At 42.8% G+C, this 13,252-nt stretch overlaps 1 protein-coding gene across 1 annotated transcript in view; it reads left to right on the plus strand.

Moving 5' to 3' along the window:
• Nucleotides 1–13,252, plus strand: part of esamb (endothelial cell adhesion molecule b) — a 34,269-nt gene that overhangs the window by 14,147 nt on the left and 6,870 nt on the right. Inside the window, exons 2-4 of the mRNA XM_076100077.1 lie at nucleotides 10,708–10,853; nucleotides 12,043–12,244; nucleotides 12,671–12,826. Of these exons, the coding sequence (XP_075956192.1) occupies nucleotides 10,708–10,853; nucleotides 12,043–12,244; nucleotides 12,671–12,826 (504 nt within the window). The remainder of the gene's footprint in view (nucleotides 1–10,707; nucleotides 10,854–12,042; nucleotides 12,245–12,670; nucleotides 12,827–13,252) is intronic.

Genomic DNA, 13,252 nt, shown 5'->3' on the forward strand with positions numbered 1-13,252 from the left:
GGCTCTCCATTGTGTTGGATGCGACTCGGCTTATCTCTCCTGTTGTGTACCATCGCTGTTTCTCTCTATATTGTGCCTCATTTTGTTTAATTTGTTGGAAATAGAAAGTGTGAAGGATTTGTGATTGTATAAATGAGATGGTCCATATGAGTCTTATGTTCTCTTTGTTGGGAAGCATGCTGAAGTGGAAACAACAGTCATCAGGCAGCATATTGAGTTTGGTGACCGTCCTCCAACCACAAGCCACCGGTTTGAGCCCCAGTGTCGGCAAACCTCCTTCAGCACAACACTGAATGTTCACCAGCTCGCGGGGCTGCTCTGCTGTTACTGACCCGGCACTTAGGCCGTTCTGGCAAGAGAACATTTCCCTACGGGGATCAATAAAATGTCACATTAGCGCGGTAATGCACAGCAGGGGAAGTAAGAGCAAGAGCGAAATGACTTGTACAATATCACTGCGCCACATTAATCATGCCTGTGATTTGCGAGCGTGCCAATCACACGATCTACAGTCCACTTGGCTCAGCGGTAAAACGTCACACATGACTGTAGCTGGCTGCTAATGCGGACACTGCAGCACCGTACTGCAGCGACCGCTGCTGGGATCTGCACGTCAACAACTCATTTTATACATGCGTTAACTGCATAATAGTTGCTCTTATGGCATCTCATAATATCTTCAGCTGCCAAACCAGATGTTTCTGACTCCCAAGTCTAAACATTGTAGAGAGAAACAGATATCTGCTAACCTGGTTGGGAAAATATCTTTTTATTTCACTTCTTTTATTGGGTAACCATGCAGCTGTGATTTTAGCTACTGTACTGTGTGTGTGTGTGTGTGTGTGTGTGTGTGTGTGTGTGTGTGTGTGTGTGTGTGTGTGTGTGTGTGTGTGTGTGTGTGTGTGTGTGTGTGTGTGTGTGTGTGTGTGTGTGTTAATGTGCAGTTTGTTGCGCTGAGGTAGCTGTACCAGCTGTGTCATTTGGGTGAAATGGGGGGAAAAGGTAAAGTAACCGTTAAAGATCCAATGTAACTGGGACATTGCGTCTGTATTTCGGTTTAGATTTTCAGACGTAATATTCAATTAACAGTTTTGAGCTCCATTACTCCTCGATTGTCTCACAGCAGATACCTGTTACGGTAAACATTAGGGCTCAGGCCACATTCAGTCCAACAAAAGATTAACACACCGATAACATTTCAGAGCAATAAAACCATTAATATAACATCACATTATTAGGATATTTTGGGGTCTCAAAAGCTTTCAAAGTCATGGATCTCTTCGTCAAAATGGACTTGACCCCATTAACGTGTCCTCGGAGTAAAGCGGAGAGCAGAGCAGCGGCTCAGGTGGGAGACATGACGGGCTAAGCTCTCTCCTCTGGGCTCACAGCTGCAGCGTTCACCTTTAACGAGGACCCCTTCACCTACTGTAGGTGGGCGTGTGGGTTCATGTGTGTGTATCAGGGGTGTTGGATGTAACGTACGGTGGAGATGAGAACCAGCAGAACTCTACTGACCATCTGAGCCCCGAGTCCTGATTTCATCTCAAAGCACTCAGCATCTCTAACTTTAAGGCTATTGTTCTTCTAAAGACGTCACATACTATAAAGCCCCCCCCCCCCCCCCCCCCCTGCTCTATTAGATGTGCAGTGAAGTCTATAATTAGGATTGTTTTAAAATATTGATTTCTCATATGTAATGGCTTCTGCACCAGGTAATGTTAATTATTAATAACCTCATCTCTGTGCTTAAGGTAAAGATGTACGGTGAACATGTGCTTCACTGTAGTTTCAATGTGACCAAGACCTGATTCAGAGTAGTGCACTCCAAAGGGTCTATATTATATATACACTATATTATTAATTTAAAAAAACAATCTTTACAATGCTGTGTTTTACTTTCTGAACTTAAATTGAAAACACATTATTTTATATCCTTGGTTGAACATTATTTTTATTGAGACAGATTTACTTTCTCAATGAAAACTGTTTGGAATTTATAAATAATTTGGAATAAAGTAAGTTTGGTGATGAAAAAATAGAAGCAGAGGTCTTATAAGTCCACAAATCCAGCCTTAACTGTATTGTCTATAGAACATCTCATGAAACACCTTAGTTTCATTTTTGAGTCTCAGGATATCAGATGTTTAAGAAAGTTGCGCTAACACATCGTTACATCACCGCTGGATCAAATGAATGTGTAATTTAAAAAGCATCGCTTGTAGTGACAAACGCACAGAGATTTATTGTCCGACACCCCCTCAGCTTTAGCATCTCCGCTTATTGTTTTGGTTTCTCAGCCCACAACTTTATGGTTTTGCTTCATTCCCACCACTCTCATCAGACTGTTGTCAAAGAAGAAAAGCTCTGAAAATCAGGTTTACAACAGATGGCTCAATCCATGAAAAGAACCCTGCTGAATCGTATTGATTAGTAACCTCAAAGTAAGTTATATGGATTTCATTTTATAAAATCTATACCTGGGCTTTGGGAGTAGCTCTGGCTGTGGGAACTGATGGTTTTTACACACGGGCACAAGACTAGACGAGAGTTTAGAGTGTCTGGTTATTGGTTAATTCTCTGTCCTTGTTAATGGCCTGAAATCAAAAGTTTGGCGTTTTTTAAAATATACTTATTTGCTTTGAGTTGGATAAGAAGATTTGATACAACTCCCATGAGTGTTGGATAAACATGAAGCTACATCCAGGATTTGGTTAGCTTAGCTATCCCCCTTGGAAACAGGGAGAAACAGCTAGCCCGACTGTCCAAAAAAATAATAATATATGCCTAAAGATATAACATTTTATATCTTGTTTGTTTTGGTTGTCACCTCACAGCAAGAGGAGCTTTGGCATGTTCTCCCCGTGTCGGTGTGACTTCTCTCCGGGTTCTCCGGCTTCAGCTTAGGTTAATTGAAAACTCTTAATCTTGCAGTGTCGATGGTTGTCTGTTGTCAATCGGGCGACGGGGCATGCCCTGCCTAATCCCAATGTCAACTGGGATCGGCGATGATTTGGATTGAGATGTTTCAACCTGTTGCCAGTCTTTATGCTAAGCTAAGGTAACTGGCTGTATCCTTAAACGAATAGGAGAGTAGTATTGATCTCAACTAACTTGGCAAGAAAAGGAAAAAAAAAAGTCAAACTACTCCTTTATAAACAGACAGTAACCAGACACCTATAAACACACACAGGGAGCTGTTTGACGCTCCAGATGTTGCACGATGATGCCAAAAGCACTCGTACGCTGCACCTCTCCCATGATGAACTCGGGAAGCATTTGAGTGTTTGATGTTGTTGTATACAGATTATAAGCCTCACGCTGTATCTCCTCTCTGATGAGAGCTCAGTGAAAATCTGAAATCAGATCACTCCACTTCTTAATTACAGCCTCGCTGCGTTGAGCCCTCCCCGTGTCCCACAGGCAGTGAAGCGGGCGAGGCATCAGCCGCCGAGTGCGACCCTGGACGTGTGCGGCAGCGGCCATATCGACCCTCGCTCTGTCACTCTGTCAGCACAGCCCGCCGCGTGTTTGGTAACACATGACAGATCTGGGAGATAAACCAGCCGACCCTCGCCCCGCTGCCACACTAATGGTTTATAAATATCTTCTTCAAAGACCCGAGACGGTGTGAGAGGGGTTGGTTGTGGGCTCTGTCGTGGCGCAACATTGCAGACCCATTTAAGCTCTCAGTTTGCCTTTCATTCCCTGCCACGAGGACCCAGGAGCCGGCTGGAGAAGGAGGGGAAGGGAGTTAGGAAGGGCACTGTGGGGCTTGTGATGGACAGCTGGGATGAAAAGGCCACTGGCATCGGCTACTTGTTGTTCAGCCGCTTCACTGTACCCACAAGGGTACAGATGTAAACCTTTCCCCCAACTTACTCATAGAAGTTGCACCACAATAAGAGCCCTTGTTTTCCCACATAAACACCTATATCCCCTTTGTGTGTGTGTGTGTGTGTGTGTTCTCCCTCCTTCCCTCGCTCACTAGAAACCGGTTCCTCTGTTTCCTACTTTTCCTTTTAGCTCAGAGGGCACTGTGGTTAAATGTGCTGGATGTCAGAGCTGGATGACATGTTAGGCGTTCATCATTAACACAAGCACGCATGCCTCCGTGGCTTTTACCTGCAGAATCGTGTAAGAAAACACCGTGACGTGAGATCGAACAGGAAGTGTGTAAAAAGGGTCGAAAGGTTGATGAACTGTAGTGGACTCCTTGAGGGAAAGTACACGAGACACATTCAGACAGTTGTGCTGTAACTAAATGTGTGGTCTCTGCTTTGTTTGTCAAGAAAGATGATTATTAAGAGGTTGTGACGGAAGTAATCGTATCTCTGATGATTTAATGCTCAGGAAATGAAGGTTATAAATAGTGTCAGCGATGAGAAACGTTTGCCTCATCCTTCCACTGTGGTGCAGGCAGAGACAACAACAATGGGTCCGAGGCAGTGAGGAAATGAATAATCTGTGTGTTTCTAATAATGGATTTGTTGGTTTATATTTGCTCTTCCCCATGAGTCTGCAGCAGTCTCCTACCGATCGAAGGACAAGTGTAACAAGGCCGTCCTTTTGAAGTGGCTGTGATCGGTTATGATATTCTTAAAAAATGCAGGTTGGTGGCTGCAACTCAGAGGCCTAATCTAAAGTAGGCTAGCATCATTTTATTGTTGATGATCAGCCTCTGTGTCAAGAAAACTGACAGCTTCAGGAGATTTTACAAGCCCTTCAAAATAAGAGGTTTCTCTTTATTCACCCTCAGGTCTCTCACAACTGCGTGTGAATCACTAACAGAACCAGAAGCATTTATGCTCACTTCATGACATGTTCAGTACTCCTTACCAACTTAGATGCTAATGTTTTAACTTATTTTTTTTCTTTATATCAGTCTCAAACTGAACCGTGACCATAAAGTCAGTGACGCACAGAAATCCTTCCACAAAGTTCAGTAAAGCAGTTCCAGCGCTGATTTAAAGTGACACTTCCCTGTCATGAGTGGGCTGGTAGATCTCCTGTGTCCTGAAGGTGACACTGTAAACAACAAATACAAATGAGGTGTGCCCTCACGTGTGTGTGTGCGTGTGCGAGTGGAAGCCGCTGAGTTTGCGGCGGGAACCAGAGGGAGGTTGTGGGAGTTTGGAGCCATGTGTGCGAGGAGAATCAATTTAAACACAATCAAAAGTTAAGGGGGATTAAAGCGACTGTGATGAGATAGCACACTCCAAATGGTTTAAAATAGCTGCAGAGATTACACTAATGTAATCCAATTTAAAGGAGCCTTTCCCAAATATTTATTATTGAAGCACCGTCTGTTTGAAGCCTGTAGGGTCAGCCCTTTACAGCAACAAGGCTATTTTGTTGTCCTATATTTCTCCTCATCCTGCCTGTCAAAAAGTCAGGCAACAACCCCATTTTTTTTTGGTTCAGTTGTACTCTTTGTTCACGTCTGTCCTCATTCTGAATCAAACTAATCTGGAACACTTGTTCTTCACTTGTTAAATTCCTTAATAAAAGCAAAACCGAAGGTCATCCAGCTATCATCAAGACTAATGAACATTTATAATGAGGACAAGAAATCTGACGCCTAAATAATTCATCATTATGTTGTCTGTTTTTGCACAGCTCGGCGTTTATGGGGTCCTTTTTAAGACTTTGTTGTCGCTGCTCTGACACAGATCCCAGCTCGGCACAGACGAAACACGCCGTAGAGATCAGACGAGCATTGTTCCGTGCACATCAGCCGTGTTACTGACAAGAACACGGGATTGGTCGATATCGCAGGAAATTACATATGATAATAAATACAAGGGTCTGTAGAGGTATAAAAAGGTATTATAACATGAAACACTTTCTGTAAGTTCAAAGTTGAGACTTTTACAGCATCACTTGGACGCTGAAAAGTGCATCCGGCCGCTGTTGAGGCCTTTAACCTCTCGGCCCTGTCGTTGCTCAAGATTATCAGGAGATTTGTAAAGCGGCAGGCCCACCCCATTGTATCGATGGGGAAAAGTGTAGGGGCAGAGGTGTAAATGGAGGGTAAATCTGAGCCTCAGCTAAAGCTTAAGCTGCAGTGAGGGACTCGCATGAGAGAGCGAGAGATGGGTGGAGGCAGAGATTACTCGGGGAGATAGAGTGGGGCTGGTTAAAGATAAAGTGATCCTCTTTAACCAGCCCCACTCTATCTTCACACAGGCTCCCCGAGGGCATCGAGAGAGGGACTCACTTTTTTATCCTTCGTTCGATCACAGCACGGTCACAATCAGATGGCCTTGTTAGACATGCAAATCACACGTACTTCAGCAATAAACTTATAGTCAGAGATTATTGGCGATAAGAAGATTTCCACTGCTTTTATCTGGGATCTGTTTTCTCACATGGGTGTGCTTCCCCCTATGGGCGACTCACGGCACCACAGCAGACTCGCATGTGATCTCTTAATTGCGCCCCAGCTCCAGACGCGCATGAGAGGGCCGACTCTTCTTTGATTAGTCTTTGCAGGTCTGTGCGCGTCCGGCAGCCCGGCCGTTTTAATTGCTGTTGCAGCGGAGACTTCGGCAATATCTCAAAGCCAGGATGCCCTGCAGGAAAGAAAAACAACAAAAAAGCACTGTTTATTTTAAAGAGAAGAATCCAATTAGCAGATACAAAGCGTGGCTAGGCTGAAAGACCGCCTTTGGCAAAAATGTAATTAGGACAGTTTACTGAGGCTACATATCATATCTGCATCCTCTTTGTCGGCAACTTTTGATTTTCTTCTTGCGATTTTTTTTTTTTTTTTCCTGTCCTGAAGGATTTAAATTGACTTCATACCCACATCTTGAACTGCCTTTATCTGTCTCTGTCTGCACACACACACACACACACACACACACACACACACACACACACACACACACACACACACACACATCCCAGATGGAGACAGCCACGGATTAGTGAAGATTTTCCTTCATTTAATAAACAAATGAATGACACAGTTTTGAGGATAAACCCGCTCAAAGAAGCACAAGAGTAGTGAGGAGACTACAGGGGCATTATCCGGCTTCATCGTGGAATATCATCAATATCATGAAGAACTCCCATCGACCTACAGAAGAACCTGATCCCTTCTGATTGTGTCTCCGGTACACAATGCATGTTAATCGGCCTGCGCAGCACTTTATAGCATTTACACGAGGAGAGCTTTCACGTAGACACAATCGCAGCCTCATCCTGAACGTGGCCTTTTCCCTCCGTGCCGTTACATAATTGTTACAGCGGACGCACGCCGGTTCACAGCAATCACAATAGCTCCTGGAGATGAAATCGGAGCGCTAACAGGATTTGTGAGGAAAAAACTATGTTTCAAATCTGGAAAAAAAAAGAGATGGAGCTGCTATGTATTATGCATGAAAAAGCAGGCGACTGCAGGAACGATGGTGATGATAAAGATATTACTCTCACGCATGCATGTCCTGTGACATGAGGAAATATGGATATGAAGACATGTTTTATGATAAGAGGAATGATTTTTTTTTTGCATTAATGTCTCACAGGCTTTGACATCTTATCATGTGTAGATGATGACAGCATTGCCATGGATTTTCACTTTATGAATAGCAATGGCGGCCCACCACTTTGGTCCGGACTGAAATATCTAATCTATCTGATGAAAGTGTGCAGACATTCAGGAGGAATTGTAATAACTTTGACTTTTTTGAATGTTTAATGCTCATAATGTTTCATCATCAGGCCAGAAATTTAAAATGTGTCCAATATTTTGGTTTATGACCAATTACCTGTAAAGCTTATGATATTCTATATGATAACCCTAATTTGTATTCAGTGCTAATTAGCAAATGTTAGCATGCTAACACACTAAACTAAGATAGTTAACATGGTAAACATTACAAAGAAAGAAATCACCACATGCAAAGTTGAGATCATATCTGTTCAACATGGGAGCTGGCGGATAGAAGCTAACGATGCTAACGGCACGCTAAACAACAGCTAAAGTGCTGACAGAGCAGTTTTTACCGGAGGGCAGACATTACTCCACTATATCTTTACATTGCGTCACTGCTAAAGTACAGACTCACAAAGCAGCTAGCGTGGTTCTAGACTCGAAGCAACACGGCTGATCTAGAAAACATCCGTTTCTTAATTCACACATTTGTAAAGGTACAGTCCTCATAACGCTCTCTGTGAACAAGAATGGGTTTCCTATTTCAGTGCGATTGTCCTGGCAGGTTCAACTTTACTGTAACACTCACTGTGTTTGAAAAGGGAGATGTTATTAATCCAATTATGTGCCATCCACATGTTGTGTACACTATTGCATGACTACAAAAAGCAGTGGCGGGCCGTGCATTTCATACCTGGGCCTTCACTGCTGTTCTGCAGCTGAACACACGTATTCGTATTAAACCGTTCGGTACGCGGCTTACGAACCGAACAACACATTTGAATAATACTACTGCATTTGGAAAATGCAGAAGCTTAAATTGTGGGAAATATAATGTTTTCTGCGCTCACATAGGAGACAAGCTATAAAATAGCTATAACTTTGTGATTCTGTTTAGGCCAGCAGAGAAGGCCTTGCTGGCGCTGACGGCCCACCACTGACAAAAAGCAGCACCTCTCTGAAACACTGTTTGTAGTCCGATCGCTCGGCAAAAACAAAAGTATGTATTACCCACAGTGTGACCATAACATCACATCCACATGTTGGTTCTGAGTGCTGGGGCGGGGTTGTAGGAAGGAAGACTAATTTGACTGCACTTTTAAAGAAAAGGTTATCGTTACTGTACGATTAGTAAAATGTCCTTTTTATTAAGTGCATCTTTTGCTCACATGTTGGATGCGTCATTTCAAACTCGTACCGTGCAGACTCCACAAGCGTCGCATGACATGAATGATTAAATGTAAAGCAAAGCGGTCTGCTAATCTTCGTTTATGGAATGTAAATGCTGTGGCCATGATGATGAGGATGAGGATGGTGATGGCGGTGCCCGCAGCGTTGGTGGCTGAAGCGACCATGTGTCAGATCATATCCATGTCCCGCTGAGCTCTTTTGCTCACGTGAGGTGAGAGGATTTAGCCGGGGATTGCTTCGGGATTAGTCAGCAGGATTTACCAGATTCAGAGATTCAGAAATTAAGGGACAGGAGCTCCACAGCGCCCGGGGTCACTTTGTCCCGAGTCACCGCAGCGAACCTATAAGTCAAAAAACAAGTTTCTCCCTTTCTCTGATGCTTTCTGCCCTAAAATCTCACACACACACACACACTTTTCTACTCTTCGCATGCACACTCAGCCCAGCCCCACATCCAATTTCCTAATTCTCCCGCCTCTACGTGCTGTCAGCGTGGAAAAGAAGGTAGGCGTGCGTGCCTGGCTGAACAGATGTGGAGATTTCAGCTGGCCAGCCGTCTATGGATCATAACGCTCCCTCTCTTCCTCTGTGTATTCTCCTTTTAACCAAATATCCATCTGAGCACATGAGGGACACTTCTCACTGTGTTTTCTGCCGTGGAAGGGTTTAGTGGCAACAACACTATTTTCTTTGCCTCAGTTTTTTTCTTTTCACCAATCAAACTGGAGACACAAGTGGACACCGACTGCGGGGATCAGCTGATCCAGCTTCCACTGTCCGGGTCGGGTGATTGGACACCCTGTGAGTTGGACATCTTGTCTTCATCCATTCATTTCTTCCTTTTGTTGCTCATGTTCCCGATATGAAAATAATATTAAGCATTTTCTTGTCGGTTGCTTTGTACTTTCTTGGAATTTGCAGGCATGCGTCCTTAAAGCCCTCATAATCCATGCACCTAAACTGCCCTCGCTTTTACATTCTATCCTTAAGATAAGCTGAAATCAAATGTACTTGCTTTGTGTGTTGAGCGTTATTTGTGTCTGGAAAATCATTGAGACTGAAGTCATTTAGCAAACGGAATGTGACATGCAGACCAGTATAGTTTTGGAATACAATACTGTAAAAGCCAATGGTGAACCTTAGGAAAGTTCTACGTCCTCTGCAGCTAAATAAACCATTTATTATCTGTAAAATGCATGGATATAAAGATGTACTTTAACAGACGATCATCTAATTCAAATACAGCTTTATTTAAATTTACAACTGAAGCACATGTCTTCTTAAGTCTCCTTTGGCTGCTTCCATACGATGTGATGAGTCTAGATGTCAAAGGGGAGTCGACTGATCCTGAGGTTGTTGGTGGTTATAACTGATCCGATTGGCTGATGGCACAGTTAGGAATTTCATTTGGGTTATTGATTTTCTCCAATTTGCGATGTTTCTTTATGTTTTTCTTCTGTCTGATCGGTTTTGTACAAATGGACACATTCCAACAAAGACATCTACAGCCACCAGAGTAAACTTCCATGTCATTAATTATGTTTGTTTATCAATATGTAACACACGTGAGGATTAGCTGCTTTTCTTAAACTGATTATTTTGGGGTTTTTGACTGTTGGTGGGACAAAACAAGATGTTTGAAGATGTCATATTTGGCAAATTTTGTATTGACAAAATAATCAGTAGCTTAATTAATAACTGAAACACATGAAACACATGGGAGCTGGGAATGCAAAGACAAAAAAAATAATCTTAAATGAAATAAAACAAACACAAACAAACATTTCTATACATACGATTGAAGCGTGACACAGGATGAGCTCGGTGATTAACCGGTCCCGTTGTTGTTGTTCCAGGTGACACCAAGGAGGTGGAGATCCCCAGAGGACAGATGGAGGTGGTCAAGGGCCAGATGGTGGTGTTACATGCCTGGTACAGCCCCATCTCAGACATTTCCCAAAACTCTGTGCTTTGGCACTTCACTGGAAAAGAATCCAAGCAGGTGAGAAGGTCAAAGCATCAGTCTGCAGTGATCTGCTCTTTGGCTGACCCTGCTCTGACCTTTGGAGGAAAGAAAGGAGAGCCTCTTTAAGGGATTAACATAAAGAACAGTGTGTTTGCTGATCCTACTACTAGTAGTAGGATACAAGACTTCCATGATAATCATGGAAGTCTTGTACCTTCAAAACAAAGACGTATGACAGTTAAAAACAATGAATGGATAACTATTTTGACGATTGCTAGCTTTACCAATGTGAAGATCTGCTTTCCTGTTTTCTATCATTTTAATTTAAAAGAGCTTTGAGTTTAAACTATTTGTAAGATTTTTCACCTGCCTTTTTGTTTTTGGATAGATTCATTGAGAAAATAATTGGCTGACAAATTGGTAAAGAAAACAATTGTTGCTTGCAGCCTTGCAAAGAATAGCAAACCTATTTAAGTAACCTTTTACGTACTATATCAATTAAAAAATGTGTTTGAGGAATTCTTATTTATGAACAAGACCAAGTACTACGAGGGATATGTTGCCTCTGAATTTTACGTCATTTTGTACTGCATGACATAATGTATACATGCTGATAAACCCAGTGATCTGGAGAGATTAGACTTATTGCCACCACATATCTAACTCATAGTGGACGGAAAGACGGATGTTATTCAGGAAAGGATGCCACTAATGACATGTCATCTCTTTTTAGTGCACCTCCGAAACGTGACACGAATTGTGTGTGTGCGTGCGTGCGTGCGTGCGTGCGTGCGTGCGTGCGTGCGTGCGTGTGTGTGTGTGAGAGAGAGTCAGTCAGTCAGTCAGTCAGTCAGAGTGTGTAGGGTCTTTTGCATGATTAATATAATCTAAACAATTTCAGTGTCTGACGCCTGCAAGCTTATCTCAAACAGAAAATCAGGCTAAAATTCCACATCCACCATCTGTACATGTCGGGATTATCTTCATGAAGGACGTTGATGTCCGTTATATGGTTAATCTGCACATCTTAATACGGCCACAGACAAAATAAATATACATATTTCACTCAAATGAGAGAAAAGTCTCTCTAGCACCTTCTTTTAAGAATGTGTTGTATTTCATAAAAAGTGTCAGACTCAGAAATGTTGATCTAGTTATGAGTATTAATAATTAACAGGGCCAATGATGTGCAGTGTCACCATTGGATGCGTTTCTTTCTGTTCAGGTGATAACCTTTAGCTTAGGCAAAGTCGGCCACAGCCAGAACGAGTTCAACAAAAGAGTGGGCTTCAGTGCGGCCATGCCTTCAGCCAACCTCTCCATCTACATCAACAACACCCAGGAGTCGGACTCCGGGCAGTACTTATGCTCTGTCATCATCCCCGGCAGTGATGGCATTTCCGGACAAATGCACCTAAATGTCAAAGGTAATAGACCACATCGTCAGAGGAACTTCAAAGGTCAGATTTAATCAGAGCGGTCCGTGACACACAGCTCACACAGTTTCCATCGGATTGGTGGAAATTCAGGCAAAGTAAATGCTTTAAAGGATTTCGGATCATACCGGTCTGTTAAATATGTATTTATGAAAGCAAGCAATGTCCAAATATTATTCATCTGCTGTTTAGGGATTCACTTGGCTCTGAAGTCATTATGTCATCCTCCAGCAACAGATGGAAACAATGTGGGATCAAAACTTCTTTCTTAATTTTATGCAATAGGGCTGCAGCCCCGAAAAAACAATCTCCACTTTGTTTGCAGTGGATTAAAGAACTTACGTATAAGTTAATTATAAGTTTATTGATCCTGTGTTCTTATCTTAACACTCTGTCCGTCTGTCTGTCTGTCGACAGTCCCTCCTTCTCCCCCAGTTTGCACCATGACAGGAAACTCAGTGGTGAAGGGCAACGTGACTCTGAGCTGTAAATCCAGTCATGGGAAACCCGTCCCGCAGTACAAATGGACCAAGGCTGCACCCATGTCGGAGGTCTTCTTCGCCCCAATGCAGAGTGAGTATTTTCTCAGCACATAACCAGGATGTTAACTCTTATACTTCAATGGTCAGTTCATCCAAATTACAAAAAAAAAACACTTACTTACTGCGCTTTGAGTCGTATCTATTAGTTTTATTTGCACAGGTTGTGATATCCCTGCAGTCATCCAGATATAATGTAGGGTTATGTTGCTTGCAGCATTAAAACATGTAATTCAACAATTTTTTCTTACTTTTTTCTATCATAGAAATGGTCTCTGCAAAAACGGCTCGTTTAAATCCCCTCATTACCACACCATCACAGCAATTAAGCATAACGAGCAGCAAGCTGTGGTGTAGGGAGTGATTTCCGTTTTTGTTTCCCCTGGGTTTTGACTATCGGACTAAATGCTGGTTCCCTTAGACCACACAGACTACTTATGGCTGAAAAAAAAGTACTTTT

The sequence above is a fragment of the Anarhichas minor genome, unplaced genomic scaffold (genome assembly GCF_050575085.1).
Source record: "Anarhichas minor isolate MPS153535 unplaced genomic scaffold, ASM5057508v1 ptg000026l, whole genome shotgun sequence".
Lineage (NCBI taxonomy): Eukaryota > Metazoa > Chordata > Actinopteri > Perciformes > Anarhichadidae > Anarhichas > Anarhichas minor.